We start from the raw sequence: 18,389 nt of genomic DNA on the forward strand, positions 1-18,389 counted from the left end.
ACAGTGTGTGCAATATAACCCTCTGTCCAGTAAGCATATTATAATAGACTTATATATTTTCTATAGATATAGAAACATATTAATAATTTCACATTGAAAAACTGACTATAGATAAGTCTATAGATAATCTATACAACCAATTCCCAAGGTTTCCTGTTCCTAATCTATACAACATATTCCCAACACCTTTCCAATGTTTTGAAAACGTAATTATATCATAGTAATTGAACATTATGGTACAATCTGTTCGAATTAAATGATAAGACAACATCTTAAACTTCGAAAAATATTTGACACTTTAAAAACACAGATCTAATGTAGTGCTGTATTTCTATCTAGTATTTTCTATACAATTATAAAAACATAAATCCATGCCTGAATAATACTAATTAAGCTCCCAAATTAACATTACACTGTGCGTATAGTTGATGATGACTGGGGGAGCTAGACTTACTTTGTCCAATATTACCCCTTGTGTAGAAACAACACTGCCGCTTCTTGTTTAGGTTACTTCCTATGTGAATTACACAACCATTGTCCTGTCTTCCTTTTGATTCCTACACATCTGTAATGGAACCACTTCACCATGCAGCAGATGATCTTGCCGAACAGATGTCTATTGCAGGAACAGATTACTGCTGATCCCTCCTCCTATTCATTCAATACCATTTGCAACTTCCTTTTCTGCAACTCTGGAATCAGGTGATGTTCAACAAAGGCTTGGGTTCTGATCAACAGGTCTTGAATGAATGCCTCATCTCAGGGAAGATTGATGACAGAAATGCCTTGCTGTGTCCAGACAACAAAGTTACCCTGTTGACATCCTGTGACAAGCAGTTGTGTTTGAACTTGAGTGAAGTACTGGTGTTTTCTCTTCAACCAATTGGTTTCCAGGCAAAATGCTGCATCCTCCAGTTGAACTACAGTACCACTCAAAAGTTTATTCAAGAGTTTGTCTTTATTTCATTTTTTCCCTACATTGTAGAATAATAGTGAAAACATCAAACTATGAAATAACACATATGGAATCATGTAGTAACCAAAAAAGTGTTGAACAAATCAACATATATTTTAGATTTTAGATTCTTCAAAGTAGCCACCCTTTGCCTTGATAACAGCTTTGTACACTCTTGGCATTCTCTCAACCAGCTTCATGAGGTCAGCTTAAGCTTTTATAGATTATATTGAAAGAACAAGGGGGAAACATATCGCAATTGAAAATTGATTAATGTTTAAATTTAGTATTTGGCTGTTTTGGGCTGCCAGAGCCAGTCTACCTCTGAAAATAACATAAGGTTGTTGGACTTTAAGGAGTAATGGTAACGTTAGGCTCCTTAAAGGACAGATCGAAATGTACCAGGGGGGAGGGGCCTATCCAACTCAAGGTGTCATAAAAAAAATGCAAATGAAAAGTTACAATATTTCCACATGACCCTCCCCTTTTACTTTAAAATAAATTGAACACCCCCCCCCCCCCCCCATAGAATTTCCTCAAAATAATGTTTACGACCACAAATAACAATAACTGTAGCGACCCTGTGTTTATAAAGGTGGATATCAACTTTGCCACTTCGGCATGCTTTTGTGGCAGAGTCGATGCCATGCAGGGCTACGGGACAGACGTTTGAGGGTTCACCGACTACCACAAACGAGCTCACTTTTCCTGCCTGTTTCATTATATTATAATCAGAGCTGGCTGCAGACAATGATCAGCTAGGGGGAAATAAGATTTTAAACAGTTTGATGCCATTTATAATTATATAAAATATACTAAACAAAAATATAAATGCAGGGCCTCCCGAGTGGCGCGGTGTTCTAAGGCACTGCATCGCAGTGCTAGCTGTGCCACTGGAGATCCTGAAGACCCATGGCAATGCAAGCTGACACGGTCGACAGGTGTACAGTGTTTCCTCCGACACATTGGTGCGGCTGGCTTCCGGGTTAAGCGGGCATTGTGTCAAGAACCAGTGAGGCTTGCCTGGGTTGTGTTTCGGAGGACGCACGGATCTTGACCTTCCCCTCTCCCAAGTCTGTATGGGAGTTGCAAAGATGGGACAAGACTGTAACTACGAAAAAGGGTTCAAATATATAAATGTGACATACAGCAATTTCATTCATTTGCAGTACATAGGAGGAAATCATACATTTATTAGACTTTAATCTATGGATTTCACATGACTGGGAATACAGATACCTTAAAAAAATATGGGCCTCACAATGTGCCTCAGGATCTCATCACAGTATTTTTGTGCATTCAAATTGCCATAGATTAAATGGAATTGTATTCATTGTCTGCAGCTTATGCCTGCCCATACCATAACCCCACCATCACCATGGGGCCCTCTGTTCACAACATTGACATCAGAAAACCGCTCGCCCACACGACACCATACACGTGGTCTGAAGTTGTTAGGCCGGTTGGACATACTACCAAATTCTTTAAAATGATGTTGGAGGCGGCTTATGGTAGAGAAATTTAAATTAAATTCTGGCAACAGCTCTGGTGGACATTCCTACAGTCAGCATGCCAATTGCACGATCCCTCAACTTGTGACACCTGTAGCATTGTGTTGTGTGACAAAACTGCATATTTTAGCATGGCCTTTTTATTGTTCCCAGCACAAGGTGCACCTGTGTAATGATCATGCTGTTTAATCAGCTTCTTGATATGCCGCAGGTGGATGGATATGTCAGGTGGATGAATTATCTTGGCAAAAGAGAAATGCTCACTAACAGGGATGTAAACAATAATGTAACAGGGATGTAACACTGGTGCGATTGCTAACCTTTCAAACAGCAACACACAGCAAGTTAAGTTTTTATGTCAAATACACAAGTACAGTGAAATACATTTCTTGCAAGCTCTAAACATAAGCAAAATAACACATGAAAAATCTTATATGGCTGAATATGGGATTTATTGTAATTTATATAATTACAAAGTCCCTAACGTTGTAGATTACTGTCAATATCAAGTCCATTCAGACGATTCAGAAACAAAACAGAGTACGCCTTTTTCTCCACCCAGAACTGCATTTGCTTGCTATTATGACATCATGGGGATCTCAGGTATGCCGTTTTTCATCCTTAAGTACTAAAATATTTATCTAAAATATAACCCCCAAAAATAAATACATTGAAAAAAAGTCATATTTTGTTCATAATAATTTATTTTTCAAGATAAATGTCACAAACACTCACACACAGCCTACTCACAACTAACCTAATGTAGCAGCCATAAAAGAAACGCCTGAGCTGAGTCCCCACATCCGGTTTTCTGGGGAAACGGAAGCTATATCCCATCAAAGGCCAACTCAGAATTCCTCTTTAACAGTTAAGCATCCATATAAATACTAGAAATAACAATAAATGAATAGATTTAAATAAATAAATACTTTCAACTTTCTTGGGATTGGCTTTGTTGCTTGCTTTTGCTGGCCAGCACCTATCACCAACCTGTTCTTTCTATGTGTTCTGATACCCTGTAGGGTGTAGGCCTGCCATTCATTCCCGTTTTAAATTAAATGTCTCACTGCAAGAAAATGGCCTATAACATGTAGGCGTACTGGCATATTAAACATTGTAGTAGGCCTAATTTTATATGGAATATGTTTAAGTTTCATCATCATAATCTGACCTTGTACTCTTAGATTTAAGTGCTGCGTTCGACACTGTTGACCATGATGTCTTTCTGGACAGACTGAAGAGGTGGGTTGGCCTCTCCGGTCCAGTTCTAAATTGGTTTAGGACCTATTTAACTGGTCAAGAGTTCTCTGTCACCCTTGGTGAACATAACTCGGAGAAAATACATATCATGTTGTTCCACAACGTTTGATTGTGGGTCTGGTACTGTTCAGTTTATATATGCTACCCCTTGGCAGCGTTATCAGAAAGCACAGAATTGATTTGCACTGCTACGCAGACGATACACAACTTTGCATTTCTGTGTCACCAGAGGATTTTAGCTCCACGTATAAATTATTATTTAAATACTTGGTTGGCTCACAACTTCCTCCAGCTAAATCAAGAGAAGAATGAGGTACTTATTGTTGGAGCCAAAGCCCAGAGAGAGAATCTAGCCGCACATTTTAATTCACGGGCAATAAAGATAAAACAACCAGGTAAAAAACGATGTGTTATTTCAGATGCTGAACTAAATTTCAAATCACACATTAGGAATGTGACCAAAATAGCTTTTTACCACGTGAGGAACATTGCCAAGGTGCGGCCGTTTCTCACTCAGGCTGATAGAGACTCATCCATGCTTTTATTACAAGCAGGCTTGACTACTGTAATGGTCTCCTGTCTGGTCTACTCAAGAAAGCCATTAGTCAACTACAAAACATAGAATGCAGCAGCACGGGTACTGACCAAGACCAGACGGAGAGTACACATTACACCAATTTTAAAGGTCTCTGCACTGGCTGTCTGTGAGTTTTAGAATTAATTTTAAGACTCTTCTATTGGATTTTAAATCTATCCATGATTGTGCACCTCAATACATGTCAGACATACTTTTATGTTAGGTCCCTCAGGTCCAATGGCACTGGCCTTTTAACAAACCCAAAGCCTATGACCAAGAAGCATTTAGAGGCATGCCAGACAACCTGAGGGGGGCCGAAACTGTGGACATATTTAAAAGAGATCAACTGTGGACATATATAAAAGAGATCTTAAAACACACATTTTAGCTTTGCTTTTCATTGGGGTCCTTTTTTTGTTGTTCAGTTTGTGTCATCTTTTGTTTTTTATCTCATGTTTGTTCTTTAGTAAATATTTCAGCTTCTATTTTCATCGTTTTTTTTACAATGTTTTTCCTGTAAAGCACATTGTGTTGCGTTCCATGTCTGAAATGTGCTGTATAAATAAAGCTTGATTTGATAAACCAAGTATTTTCTTGTAGGCTTCTTACATTGTAAAACATTTAATAAAGTGACTTCAGCTCAACTTACTTTTTTTCTTCGAAGAAGACGCACAAATATTTCGTGTTTCAGCATGATTCTCATAAGAATCCATCCCGTAAACAGAGCGCACTCATGTGCAGAATTTGCGTCCTAGAATTAAAAAGCACGGTAACCAATAGTTACTGTACATACCCACTAGCTACTGTGCTATAGTGAAAAATGAACAAAATACAATTTTCCGTCTTATGACTATATACAAACGACTAATATGCCTGTCACGGTCAGCCTTTCACAGGTGTAATAGTTAGGGTCTGTTTCCAGACCAGCTGGAAAAGATCCAACGTGAACGCGCACACAATTTATATTCTTAAAACCAGGTGTACAACGGCAAGTGTCCTGTCCTCTTATCCCACCATTGCATTCATTATACGGGGGCTGGGAGGGGGGTTTAGGGAATGCACGTTCCACGGGTCGTCGGAGGGAGATTGGGGGGTCTCCCTGGAGATGTTGCGTCCCTCGGGGAGTTCAGCCTCCTGGTCCGTCTCCAAGGTGTCATCCAGCTCCGGCATAGCCCGGGAGTCCTCATCCTCCTCCGTCTGCCCCAGCATGTTGTACGGATCAGAAGGGTCAACCACCCGGTTTCTCTTCTCCCGGTGCAAGAGGCGCTCCAGTGGCACCGTGTTCTTCTCCGACAGGAAGAGGGAGGTTTGCGGTAGATTCTGACTCACAGTGTACACTTGCTTTATCCCTTCCAAGTTGAGCAGAATACCAGTTCTGCAAGAGTAGTACACGTCGCGGTGGTTTTCCAATAACTTGTGGTTAAAAAGACAGTCTTCCTTGTGGCAAACGGTCTGTAAACAGATACATTTACGTAAAAACTGCAATTTAGAAACGTATATCCATTAACTTAATTGTTTAAGTGTTGCTTGAGTGCTAAACACAAGAACACTTCGACCAGTGTAAAACAAAACAAAAAAGGATAAGATATAGGCTGTGTGTTTTGATAAAAGTGGTCTGAAATCCGTGCGTAAAAGCGCATTTTTGGTTTATGTCAGGAAGGGTTCAAATGAGGAAAAAGTGCCATTCAATTATCTCACGTGTCTTATTCTAAATGTTAAGAAAACATGTATTTCAGTTCAATGGATAATGAAAATGGGCATTTACTTACAGAGCTGAAAGGGTTTCCCAGGGCATCCATGCACAGGTAGCGGTTACTTTTGACTCCAAGTATCGCTACGCGCTCTCTTGTTTCCGCCTTCAATAAAATCACAGCTGTTGACAAAATTAATTGTGTTAGCCTATAGAAGCAGATTAAAGACAAAAACTTCAAACCAAATTTCAATCAAAAAGAAACGGCAAAAGTGTAATAAGAACTTACTGTATGAGCTTCGAAGTGTAGTTTTGCGCACGTGGCCATTTAAACTGATCTCAAGGTAGAAATTGTTCACGTCTGAAGACGTCTGCAGGTGTACGTATCTTCTCGGATTCCCCCAGTTGGATCCCAGGAGAGGTGATGGGTTTGGAAGAGCGTCTACTAGTCGAAATCCCTGAAGAACAGCCAGTAAGAGCACAAGAACGGCGTTCCTCATCCCAGATGTCTTGGTTATTTCCATCTTTTACCCCCAAAACACAGAAAATGTATCCCAGAGATTTTGGATGTAGCTGTGAGTTCTGCAGCAAACTGTTTGCAAACTTCAGCTGATCTGATGGTCCAACGTTTGAGGACGGCTCTATTTAAAGGGACCCAAGTGCCACTCCTGCTCACATCCTTTAGCCTACGCAGCATTCGCAGATGTGGGTCTTTCTCTCGGCGGAAGGAAGGGGGTGCATCTCCACCTGACTGTTTGTCTAAAGGTATTGGTCACCAAATAACGTAGTAGTCTCATTGAGCAATGTCTGTACAAAAGTGAAGTCTTTTTTTTCACGCATAAAAACGTTCACAATCAGGATCCTTGGACTCATGTAACCTCTGTCATTTCAGTGTGTGAAATATACCCCTCTGTCCAGTAAGCATATTATAATTACCTATATATTTTTGGGAGGTATAGAAAAAAACAATGAGTCAAGGTTATGCCCTTTATTGGGTCCAGTTTTACCCATTTTATAAGGCTAAAGATAATCTATACAACCAATTCCCAAGGTTTCCTGTCCCTAATCCATACAACATATTCCCAACACCTTTCCAATGTTTTGAAAACGTAATTGTATGATAGTAATTGAACATTATGGTACAATCTGTTTGAATTAAATGATAAGACAACATCTTAGACTCAGATACATATTTGACCATTTAAAAACACACATCTAATGTAGTGCTGTATTTCTATCTGACATTTCTATTTAATTATAAAAACATAAATCCATGCCTGATTAATACTAATTAAGCTCCAAATTAACATTACACTGTGTGTATATATGACGATGAGTGGCCCTCTTAAATAAAGTATGGTCATTGGTGCCAACTGCCCATCACAAACAATTCCACCATTACAGTTTGACCAGCAGAGGGAACCACAAGGTAATCTATGCCACAATATGGACGGCACAGGGGGTCCTAGTGTCAGACCAAATACAAATATAACGACAAGTCATAACTATCTTATTTCATATATGTAGCCTATAGCACTTACAAATTCATTTAATTACTATGCTTATATGTTTTATGTACTTGGTCTTTTTAAGCACCTGACTAAATTAATTTCCCCCTGGTGGGACAATAAAGTTCATAAAATCTAATCTTCAGACATGATGATTTCATGTTAGACACTTTTCCAAGCAAGAACTACTGCAGATTTGCCTTTGTTGTTGGTGCTTCAACATAAAAAGTGTCAACATTCTATAAGGGGGTTCAGGGGTCACATTTTGCAGAACAGTGGCCCTGAACCTTAAAATAGTAGATCACCTTAAGTATTGCAATAGGCTGTAGAGGGCATAGTGCACTGGTCAGTGTGCATTACACACTATATGTTTGATAAGTCACTCATCTTTGTGTGTGAGGTGTTAGGGAGAGATCAACTTGATCTCTCCTAGGTGACGTGTACATTATTCTCTGTCACCTTTAACAAAGCCATCCAGCCCCGGGCTCAATAAGAAACCAAGAAAACAACAAGTATAAAACAAACGTTTATTGGTATCTCAGGAATACAGTAGAATGCTGTGCACAGCACATACGTACAAAAATAAAAGGAAAAACATTTTCAATATATTAGTATTCTTACGTAGCCTCATCAGTTTTTCAGAAATAAATGATTGCAGAAGTCTACTGTTTTACAATCGTCATAACAAATTAAAACTAAGGCAGAAGGTGAGGTATATGTTAACAGAGAGAAGGGGCATAGGTGGAAGCTCACTCCCCTTAGTGCAGGGGTACAAAACCAAGAGAAAGAAAGTTTTGCCGAAACACACAAGGGAAACACATGCAGGCACACTCCCAATCAAGCTTGGTGGGCTTCAGACAGCTTTTAGAGTTAGCGGAGCATGATAACAGGATGCCTTCTCTGCTGAAGTTAATTGACACATTTCACAAATCATTTTCAAAAAGAACTAGAATTTATTGCAATTGTATGTTTTGGTCAAGTCTGATAGGGAACAGAATATCAACCTGTAATCTTTAGGCTTCCATATTTTAGTTGCCTCACTATCCCGTTACCATGCTCAGACATAGGAAAGACAGCATTTTATAAGCTACTGTAAGATAGCAAATTGTCACATTTCACAAGCAGCACTACTTTCAATATTTCCAAGATCTCTGATAAGGTGCACCTTTGACATCTTGTTGACTATGAGGGAGGGCGTGCAAGCGTCTTACACACACACACACACACACACACACACACACACACACACACACACACACACACACACACACACACACACACACACACACACACACACACACACACACACACACACACACACACTTCATACCCTGGTATGTTGACATGAGGATTTAGCTGTTAAATGAACTCACATTGAACTTATTAAATACATATTTGCCTCACTTTTATCAGAACAATGTATCTGATTAATTTTTCGTTTTTACTTTTACCAATGTCAATAACTATCCCAGAATGTTTTCATGTAATACCACATGCAGTCACAGCATGTGGTAATACGTCTTTAGTCTGATCTCTGAGACTACTCTTTAACCAATAGACAAACAACAGGATTTACTTCCAGTACATATATGCTCATTACAACAAGTTAGGAAAAGGAGATTTGATCCAGGCCACTATACCGTGTGACAGTATGTCCATAATAATCCATCCTAAAAAAGTCAGTTCCTGTTGCACACCACTAGTAAGTGTACAGGTAGGTAGGTGCTGCCCTTTAGAGAAAGCTTCCATCAATCCTGAAAATAACCTCAACGGACTCTTGTAAACTGTGGAAATCGTTTAACTCTGCAATATGAAACTCCCCTGCAATACTCCAATGTGCCACTAAAATCTTTAAATAACCGTTCCAAGACCTCTCTGTAAAGACTGCGAAAGTGTAAGGGAAGGGTTGTTTTAGATAGGATTGGAAGCTCTTGTCCACAGTCTTTTGACATGAGAGCCTTGGTTCTCAGGCAGAGCCAGGTGATTCCTGAAGAGCAGTTGGTTGGTTGACGTCACAGTGGCCCACAAGGTCTGCTGTAGAGACACAGAGAACTGGGAGGATAGAGACTTGCAGTGACTTTGCTATTTGTCTCAAGTACTGCATCAAGTCTGCAGAGGTCCCCTCCCTGGAAGTATTCGGATGTAGGCTACGCGCGTGTGTGTGAGGGAAGGGGTGTGAGAGGAGCAAAAATGAAATCTGCATTCACATTAATGCAGGGCCGACGCATCAAACCAAGTGTTTGAACTTCGGCAAGAGAAATTAAAGACATAACTCAAACAACTGTAGATCTCAGACACATGCATTCTCAGCCAGGCAATCAGATATGAAAAGTGACAATGACAGTTGTATACAGTATATATATTTTTAAAGCTACAGTCTATGATTCGAAAAACAAACGCTGCCTAGCCACTAGTTTTTATTTTTTTCACCTATTTTTAACCCATAGTATTTGTTTACAATTACATTGTTCACAAACAGTAGAATAAACCAAGCGTATATTTTGGGTTCTGATGGGGTAAGACTGTTTAACTAAGGTCATGAGAAATTTCTAAGTTATATTCTTTAAGAATAAATGGCTATAAAGGCTCATTACATTACATTTAATGTCCAAAAATGGATGCACCAATCACAGACTGTAGCTTTAAAGCCACGCTTATAAGAGCAATTAAGGACAAGATGGAAGTCTTGGAGGCCACTGATGGTCTTTCTATGGAGACCATTCAAACAGTGCATAAATAATTCCATAAATAAATAATCAACCCAGTACAGCCATGTATGTCCCTTTAAAACCGATCAACTAGCTTTACATCAAATTCATTGCAAATGAATCAAATAGAGAGATAACACTATCAAATAGAGACAAACATTGATTTGATGGGAGGTGACCCAAATAGCAGACCACCCTGGACACAGAGTCAGGGTCAACACTGGTCCATGACTCTGACCGTGAACTAAAAAAGGACTAAAGCAGGAGAGGAAGCTCCTAGGTTACTGCTGGAATCCCAAGGTCCCTCCAGCCCCATGGGTTTTCACAGGGGTATCTGACGTCCGGGGTGGTACTGGTTAAAGGGGAGTATGTGGGGAGCAGCCAGTCATCCTGGCCGAGACACATTCTTGCAGGGGATTCAACAAACAGAGACAGCAGGCCGCATCCCATAAGTCTTTCCTAGGTTAAAATAGTCCTGCTCCTCCTCGGCTCCACCAAAGAGAACATTCCCAGAGGGTGACTTGGGGTCGGGTAGAATGAGAAGCCTCAGTTTTCAAGTAACCAGCAGCAGAGGAAAGAACACTATCAACTATGAGGCACTGCACTGTCCTTCAGTCCGGTGCTACACATTGACTCTAGGAACTGAACCTCCCGTAATTACATTTAAAACCATCCAACTACAGCTTCCAACAACTTTCTGGCACTGCAATGGTGCTGCAGAGCACACTGATCTGGGATTTCACCAAACACATTAACAAACAACTAAATAAATAATCATGTATGGGAACGATTCTCACCAACATAAAAGACATCAGGCACCATCATGGATGGTCACTGTGCAACCTGAACTGCGCAACTTGTTCCTGGTACTTTTTTCTGTTTCACATTTGTCAATATTTACATCATTTTTCATTGGCTTAATAGACATGTTTATGTATGGCGATGCACAAAAGCTTGCAATTTTACATTTCACACACTCACCCAAAGCCAAACGCTAAAGCTTTTGGGTGTCAGCAGTGTCCCAGTTTGTGAGCAGATACATGTTTTATTGTGCGTTCTTATGCTAGTCCCTTTTTCAGTTCATTTCAAGCCATGATGCAAATGAGCTCTGAGACAAAGGAGGTTTGAATCCAGTCTGTAACACATAACTGCCCCACCATGTTTAAATGACCTTGTGGAGAGACTAGAGTCTCACATGGCGGTTAAACTTCTACTGTGGGTGGGCAACTGAGTTTCTCTACCTCCCCACACTCATGGCTGAGTTCTCCTCTAGTCTTCTCTCTGTGTACCAGAGTGTATATTACTTAATCGATCTAATAACAGAAAAAGAAAATAAACCAGAGATAGACCTGCCCCCCCGACGCCCTCCTCGGAGTGTCAGCCCTATTTCTGACTACAGTGGGTGTCTCTTACATGCAAGTTTAAGGGGGCCACAAGTGGGAACACCAAGGCACCTCACATCGTGCAGCAGGGGAAGTGCATTTAAGTAGTCTCGTTCTCAATCCCCCTTTTTGCTTGAAAATAGCAAACGTGAACACAGGGGAGTTGACCAGCAAGTGCTCAAAGGTCTCAAAGAAAGGATAAACTAAACAGGTATTACCTTGAGCATACAGTAACTCCATGCATCTCTTTATCCAGTCAAGTGGTTCTTTGAGGTAATAAAAAGTATCCATTTCACTCCTAAAAGCTAAGGATATTAGTCATCCAACCCAAAGACAGGGTGAAGCTGCCCCAGTATCTGTGAGTTAGAGATGTCTTTAACGCCCAGGAAGCTCCGATTCAAACTCCCATTAGACAGCTATGCAAGCGTTATAATGTCAAAATCCGTTTGTTATGGAGTTTGACTGAGTAAATATGGAGTTTGGCTGAGCAACTATCTTAATTTACTCAAGTTACGATCAGTATGTACTTCCAGAAAAGGTGTAAATAAAAATTGACAAGCAACAGAAAAAATGCCTATTCAGCACCTCCAATCACCCATCACTCATTAATGCCACGCACAGGTCCGAAGTCTACAACATCTCAATACATTGGAGGTGCCGAATAGGAAAAAAATGTTAGTTGCTCGTAAATTTTTTGTTTGTCCTTTTTTGGAAGTACATACCGTCTGTAACGGGATTAAATTACGATAGTTTCTCAGCTGAAACTATTTTGATATTATAACACTTGCAGATCTGTCTAATGGGAGTTTGATTTGGAGCTTCCTGGGAGTTAGAAAGAAGACACGTCATACTCATCGTCGACATCTCTAACGCACAGATACTGGGGCAGGGTGACGCGTACCTCCATTACGGTACGCATCAAAGTAAAGTGAAGACTGGCAAAGCCTTACACTCCTCAATCGATAATGATACGTGATAAGCAGCAAATAATGGCACATACATAAGTTCTAATACAAAGGTAGCTATCCAAATATACATATATAAAGATAATAAATACTTGTGTAGTTTTTGCAGTCCTTTTGTAATGGTGTATATGTATATTGTATAATTCTATATTACCTGGGAGAACATCCACATGTGCAAATTAGTGAGTTATTGCCAGCTTTGATCATAATAATCGTGGGAGGAAGTGTGTGACAGTCATGGCGGTGGTTGCCTTGTTGCCTCTTTTTGCGCGGCCATGTTTGCTGAGGGCGATGTAGGAGCCCTTGTAAACCGAAGACTCATAGGCATTATAGTTGTTTGGCAGCAAGGTCTCCTTGAATTTGCACTCGTCCCGGAAGAATTTCTAAAAATGGCAAATGGAGAGACAATGTCAACAAAAAGCTCAAGTTAGGAGGACCACAGGATGAACATTACACTACAAGCATGCTTTGGCAAAAGCTTAGATGGATGGCATAGATCCTCTTGCTGCACCAGACCACATGACAGAGTTCAGTAGACAAATATTGTTGGGGAACATTTGAGATGGATTATATTTTGCTCATTATTAAAGGGGCAGTGCATTCAAAAACCTGATTTCAATTTTTTTTAATGATATTTCCAAACTATGAGGTTGAAATAACGCTCTGAAATTGTGAACATTTTGATAATGTCCTTTTAGTGTAAGAGCTTTTGGAAAAAAACGCCTGGAATTTCAGTCTGTTAAGGTGGGATGGAGTTTTTGGCCCACAGCATGACATCATAATCTGATCTGGTTATTCTGACCAACGACCGGTCATCTTTTATTTGCATATGTATCCTCCTACTGTGAAGGGGAAACGGGTCAGGCTCTATAGTCTAGACGATCCTATCCACCAATCATGGTTGTTTATGTAAATATATTTAAATTTGTATCAACCCAACTACATGATCAGACATAATTTCAATGGCAAAAGTGAAATAAATTATAAAAATCATATTTGGAGTTATTTTCCATGAAATAGACATACAGTGATGATTAAAAATGTTAATTAGAAAGACTGCATGCTGGCTTTAAATGACTACTTCAAACTTCTAAAACCATATGCTCTAAATTTCTGTTGTATTCTGTTGTAGTCATATTCAATAATTGCCAAGTTCTATAGTAATAATTTTTTGGGATAATTTTTCATGATTCAAGTATTGGGTTTTCTGCCAATCTAACATAAACATACAGACAATAAACTATTTCAAGAGTTTTCAAAATTCAGAGGAAACAGAGGACTGGACTAAATGTGGCTAAAAGGAGTTCAGACACTCCTTGTTCATCAACGTCATGATGAATCATTGCCTGCTGATTTACAGTGTCTTGTCAAGCTGAACACATTAAATACATTTCAGAAAGTTGTAGATCTCCTCCACGGCAATAGATTTGGATGTTTACTGCAGCTAAACACTACTCAGTTCAGTCAGTTTCTCAACCCAGAGGCCCAACATCGCGAGACTTCTGGAAACCTTTGAGAAGTCAATGAGAGAAGTGAGAAATTCTTCCTTAGTTGTTCATTTTCTCGAAATCTGACACTTACATGTTGTAATTTTTGTCAAAAACAACTTTATATCAAAGGAGTGCCTTTGATTGGTGGCCTGCACATGCGCAGTTCGACACCGAACGACCATTAATACCGATTATGTGTTTCTGCGCATGAGTTTAGCTAGCCAACGTTGCCATGACATCACCCACAAGCGTGATAGGGGATTTCTATTGGAGATGCAGTTTCTACATAAGGTAAAACTTAAATTAATAGCCAGAGCGGTTTATTTGCTTCAATCACCGAACACAACTGGCGCATACATTATAACACTTGCAGATCTGTCTAATGGGAGTTTGAATTGGAGGCTTCCATTTGAGCAAGGAATCTATTGCTCAACAACATGTTGAAAAGACTACCACACTTTATTGTGACCAGTATGACCAGTATAAACATTATAATAACACATCCATTGCAGATCAGACTTGCAATTTCAGCTTCAGCATCATTCTCTCACTCTTTGTATCCACTGTAATTGAGGCGACCATGTCAAACCACACTGTAGTCTCATCCATGGCAATACTGTTGCTCTCCTGTATCTTCTATTGCGCAATCTTTACCATTTGCACTGAAGTTCACTTGTAAACAATGTATTTAGATCCATCGTTTTTTTTTTAAACATGCCCGGCTATTAAAAGGAACAGGCAGCTATTTGAGACTGCATTTAATTGAAGTTTTATGGTATCTTCATACTCAACCATCTTTGACTGCAGGACAAAAGCAGGGTGCAGTTTTATAGGCTAAAATGTCAGGGCCTAATGTTTGCCAATTCAGACCAATTTACAGCAGTAGGCAAACACTATGGTGCAATTCATTCAACAATGGGCCATAAAATCAATCTTGATATCATCAATGCTAAAACTCCTTCTCTTTAGATTAGTAGGCCTACCTTGAAAGTTGATTGATTCCTTCAATAAATAGCTTCAGACATTCAACTGCCAGAAAAGCAATCAGATGATTGATAGACTATTAGGCTAATGTTAACTAACGAGTTCAATAAGCATCGGTTATATCGTCTTATTCAACAGATCATATTTCAATAATAATTATATGTTTGTTATCGTTTACAAAACCCCTTTAAATTATTCTACACGGGTTACAGGAAGACCATACTGAAACAAGCTATACCCTGTGCAATTGGGAATTATGAATAATTTATAATGGATTCATTCCGTACCTCATGAATGCTCCCATCAGTGAGGTAATATTTGATTCACACAGAACAAAATAATGCATAGGCTCTACTTAACAAAACAAATTCTTGATCAAATATAATTTGTAATAACATATTAACAAAGAATTTAGCTCATCTCAAACACATTGCGTTTTTCTCCATCTCTCTTAGAAACAGCATGCCCAGCAATAGAGGGAAATACAATTGCGCACACCTACCGTTCCATACAACCTTCCTCTGCTGTTCATTGCGACAAACAGCTCACTTTTCACCCCATACATACTTAGCACTCCTATCTCCACCGTGGAGATCTCTATTAGACCTAGTCAAACAAAGCATGGTGTTATACAGAGGAACCTTGTCAAATTGACAGTGTATCAATGCGTTTGATTATGGAGGAACAAAGACGTGCATAATACAGTGGTGGGTGTAACCTTGTAGGTGGCTACTCTGCACGCATCGTCTTTGTTCTGTATAATTTGGGGAGCAATGCTGTTCATCTCCTATTGCCCAAATAAATATCTATCATAACTGCACTTTCTGACGTGCATGGCAATCCTTTTCTGGGCCACAGAAGGAGCCAGTGTAAAAATAAGTTGGCGTCTATATTGGTCCAAGCATTCATGTCATGTTTTGGCCTGGGAAGATATTTAGCACTGACTGATACAAGGTTTTTTAATAGATTTGTCTTTGCTTTGAGAGACATTCAATGTTGTCGACCCCAATGATTAAATATCATGCAAGACCGACAAGGAGCTCTCAAGTCGCCTTTACTTGGGACCGCTCATATTATATGTTCTCTATTGAATTACATTTCAGGATGCGACTCACTGTACTGGTTCTCATTATGTACACCGTTTATCCTGCCGTCAGGGAGGATCTGCAGGTGAAATCCAATGCCCACGTTGCAGTAAAGTCGCCGCACTCTCTTGATGCCCAGCAAATAGTCACTCTCCCAGTTCATGTCCGATTTCGCCCCAGAGATTCCCAGAACGGAGCGGGAAAAGAGGGTCTCCCACCTTTGCTCCAATAAAGTTGCATTAGTCCTGCTTGGAATCGGATATGATGACACAATCCCCAATAGAGACCCCAAGAGAACAATTGCAGTCAACGTCCAGTGCGTGCTTGCCTCGTTGCACATACCGATGAAGAACCTTTGCGCAATGGCCATCCAGTTTACCTTCGGGGCACGTGGTCAAAGTTAATGGCCCTAAAAATACCTCTCTTCTTGTTTTTCTTCCTTTGGCATGGTGGTAAAAGCTTATTTTTGGAAGGCAGGTCAGGTCTTCTGGCTTGAAATGACAGCCCGAAAGAGGAGTAGAAAAAGGAGAGAGCGTGACAGAGCTTGAGGTGGTGGTGATGATCATCTTTTGCAGCTCCGCGCCTCTCTCGATAGGCAACGCTGGCTGTGGAGAATACCACTCACCAAAAACCTATGTCACCTTGCCAGGCACTCGCATCCTTATATGACATCACTCTGACTTCATTGCTGCCCGTCGAAGTGAGGGAGGGGAGAGAGAGAGGAAGAAAAAGTTGCAACCCAGCAAGTGTATGCAGCAAGCGCTGAGCTGCAAGTCTGATGAGAGAATGTGCAGCCGCTGTCACCTCACATGTGAGATGGGGCAGGGGGAGAGGAGTTTCATTGGGTAGAGTTGAGCAATCATGGGATGCGATGGGTACTTTGACGGAGCCCAAATTGGGACGCTGGTCATATGTCTGACAGGCTGCTTCCTTATTTAGAATGAAGGTGTAAAAACAGTCCAGTAGTCACCGGAGAGCAATGGCAATCCTGTCCGCCACTTCCTTCGCTGTTTGTTCAGGAAGTTTATACAACAACACATTTCGGAATGCCTGAAAATATTTATTATTATTATTTCGGAATGCCTGGAAAGTTTATTATATAGAGAATGCACTTGTTACCGATTAAAAAAGGAAAACCCATGTCACAGGAATGTGAGTGATCTTTCTGTCTCGGGGTTCCCTTACCCCCCCAAACTTCGGGATACTGGAAAACGCGGTGCTATTGTCAGCCTTGAACAGACGACATAATACATATGCCGCGGGGAATGCCCATACGTCAGAGAGTACCATGCTACGTGGTTCCCCAAGTGCTCTGGGTGCCAAGGAGCACAAGTCAAGTCATACCTTGGCAACCACTAAGAGGGGCGCTGTTGCTGATACACAAACAACAGTTATATGAAATCATTGCTGTGCTTTGGCAACATTTTCAATTTGAAAAGACAAAGCATTTTGTCTGCTACATCATTTATATCTATACATTTCTTAAAATCAGAATTTATGAGAAATAAGATTTTATTACATAGCAAATATTGCATTTGTATAGGTCTACAGGAATGGAGTTGATAGCCTGATTTTTGTTCTTCCAGAAGTGGATATGGACTGTTCTTCTATTTGTGAAATAACATAAAACACTCCATTACTATACAATAAGCAATAACTGTTGTTAATGTTGTAACTTCCAAAAATGATTGCTATAAAAATTCTAATTGGGACAGTTGTAGTGGGGTACCAAAGAGTCAGAATATTCCAATATTTTTCACAATTATACAGTTTAAGTGATCTACAGTTCAAGTGAAAGGGGAACAGTAGAATAGGCAAGCATGGCAGAGAGTTTTTTCAGCAGGCCCTCAGTCTGCACAGAGGCCAACAAGCAGTTACAGAGACCAACAAACTGTTATAGAGGCCAACAAACAGTTACAGAGGCCAACAAACCGTTACAGAGGCCAACAAACCGTTACAGAGGCCAACAAACAGTTACAGAGGCCAACAAACAGTTACAGAGGCCAACAAACCGTTACAGAGGCCAACAAACAGTTACAGAGGCCAACAAACCGTTACAGAGGCCAACAAACAGTTACAGAGGCCAACAAACAGTTACAGAGGCCAACAAACAGTTACAGATGCCAACAAACCATTACAGGAGGCCAACAAACAGTTACAGAGGCCAACAAACAGTTACAGAGGCCAACAAACCGTTACAGAGGCCAACAAACCGTTACAGAGGCCAACAAACAGTTACAGAGGCCAACAAACCGTTAGGGAGACAAACACACC

General features: G+C 40.2%; 2 protein-coding genes across 2 annotated transcripts; both read right to left on the bottom strand.

Moving 5' to 3' along the window:
* Positions 1-2,651: 2,651 nt before the first annotated feature.
* Positions 2,652-6,794, bottom strand: LOC139565785 (fibroblast growth factor 23-like). The gene is made up of 3 exons (XM_071386347.1): positions 6,283-6,794; positions 6,073-6,176; positions 2,652-5,755 (listed from the first exon to the last, which is right to left on the bottom strand). The coding sequence occupies exons 1-3, from the start codon at positions 6,515-6,517 to the stop codon at positions 5,309-5,311; spliced, it is 786 nt and encodes a 261-aa protein (XP_071242448.1). The 5' UTR covers positions 6,518-6,794; the 3' UTR covers positions 2,652-5,308.
* A 1,220-nt stretch (positions 6,795-8,014) lies between these two features.
* LOC139565779 (fibroblast growth factor 4B-like) lies at positions 8,015-16,953 on the bottom strand. Its single transcript, XM_071386331.1, has 3 exons — positions 16,146-16,953; positions 15,533-15,636; positions 8,015-12,939 (listed from the first exon to the last, which is right to left on the bottom strand). The coding sequence occupies exons 1-3, from the start codon at positions 16,483-16,485 to the stop codon at positions 12,760-12,762; spliced, it is 624 nt and encodes a 207-aa protein (XP_071242432.1). The 5' UTR covers positions 16,486-16,953; the 3' UTR covers positions 8,015-12,759.
* Between the last annotated feature and the right edge of the window lie 1,436 nt (positions 16,954-18,389).

The sequence above is a fragment of the Salvelinus alpinus genome, chromosome 37 (genome assembly GCF_045679555.1).
Source record: "Salvelinus alpinus chromosome 37, SLU_Salpinus.1, whole genome shotgun sequence".
Lineage (NCBI taxonomy): Eukaryota > Metazoa > Chordata > Actinopteri > Salmoniformes > Salmonidae > Salvelinus > Salvelinus alpinus.

What these genes read in the sequence shown, in the direction of transcription:
- LOC139565785 (XM_071386347.1), bottom strand. Translation starts at nt 6,517, where the DNA reads ATGGAAATAACCAAGACATCTGGGATGAGGAACGCCGTTCTTGTGCTC. An exon ending in TACACTTCGAAGCTCATACA is followed by an intron (nt 6,177 to 6,282) that starts GTAAGTTCTTAT and finishes TTTTGTCAACAG; the next exon opens with CTGTGATTTTATTGAAGGCG. An exon ending in TGGGAAACCCTTTCAGCTCT is followed by an intron (nt 5,756 to 6,072) that starts GTAAGTAAATGC and finishes ATCTGTTTACAG; the next exon opens with ACCGTTTGCCACAAGGAAGA.
- LOC139565779 (XM_071386331.1), bottom strand. Translation starts at nt 16,485, where the DNA reads ATGGCCATTGCGCAAAGGTTCTTCATCGGTATGTGCAACGAGGCAAGC. An exon ending in ACATAATGAGAACCAGTACA is followed by an intron (nt 15,637 to 16,145) that starts GTGAGTCGCATC and finishes TTGTTTGACTAG; the next exon opens with GTCTAATAGAGATCTCCACG. An exon ending in GAGGAAGGTTGTATGGAACG is followed by an intron (nt 12,940 to 15,532) that starts GTAGGTGTGCGC and finishes TGCCATTTTTAG; the next exon opens with AAATTCTTCCGGGACGAGTG.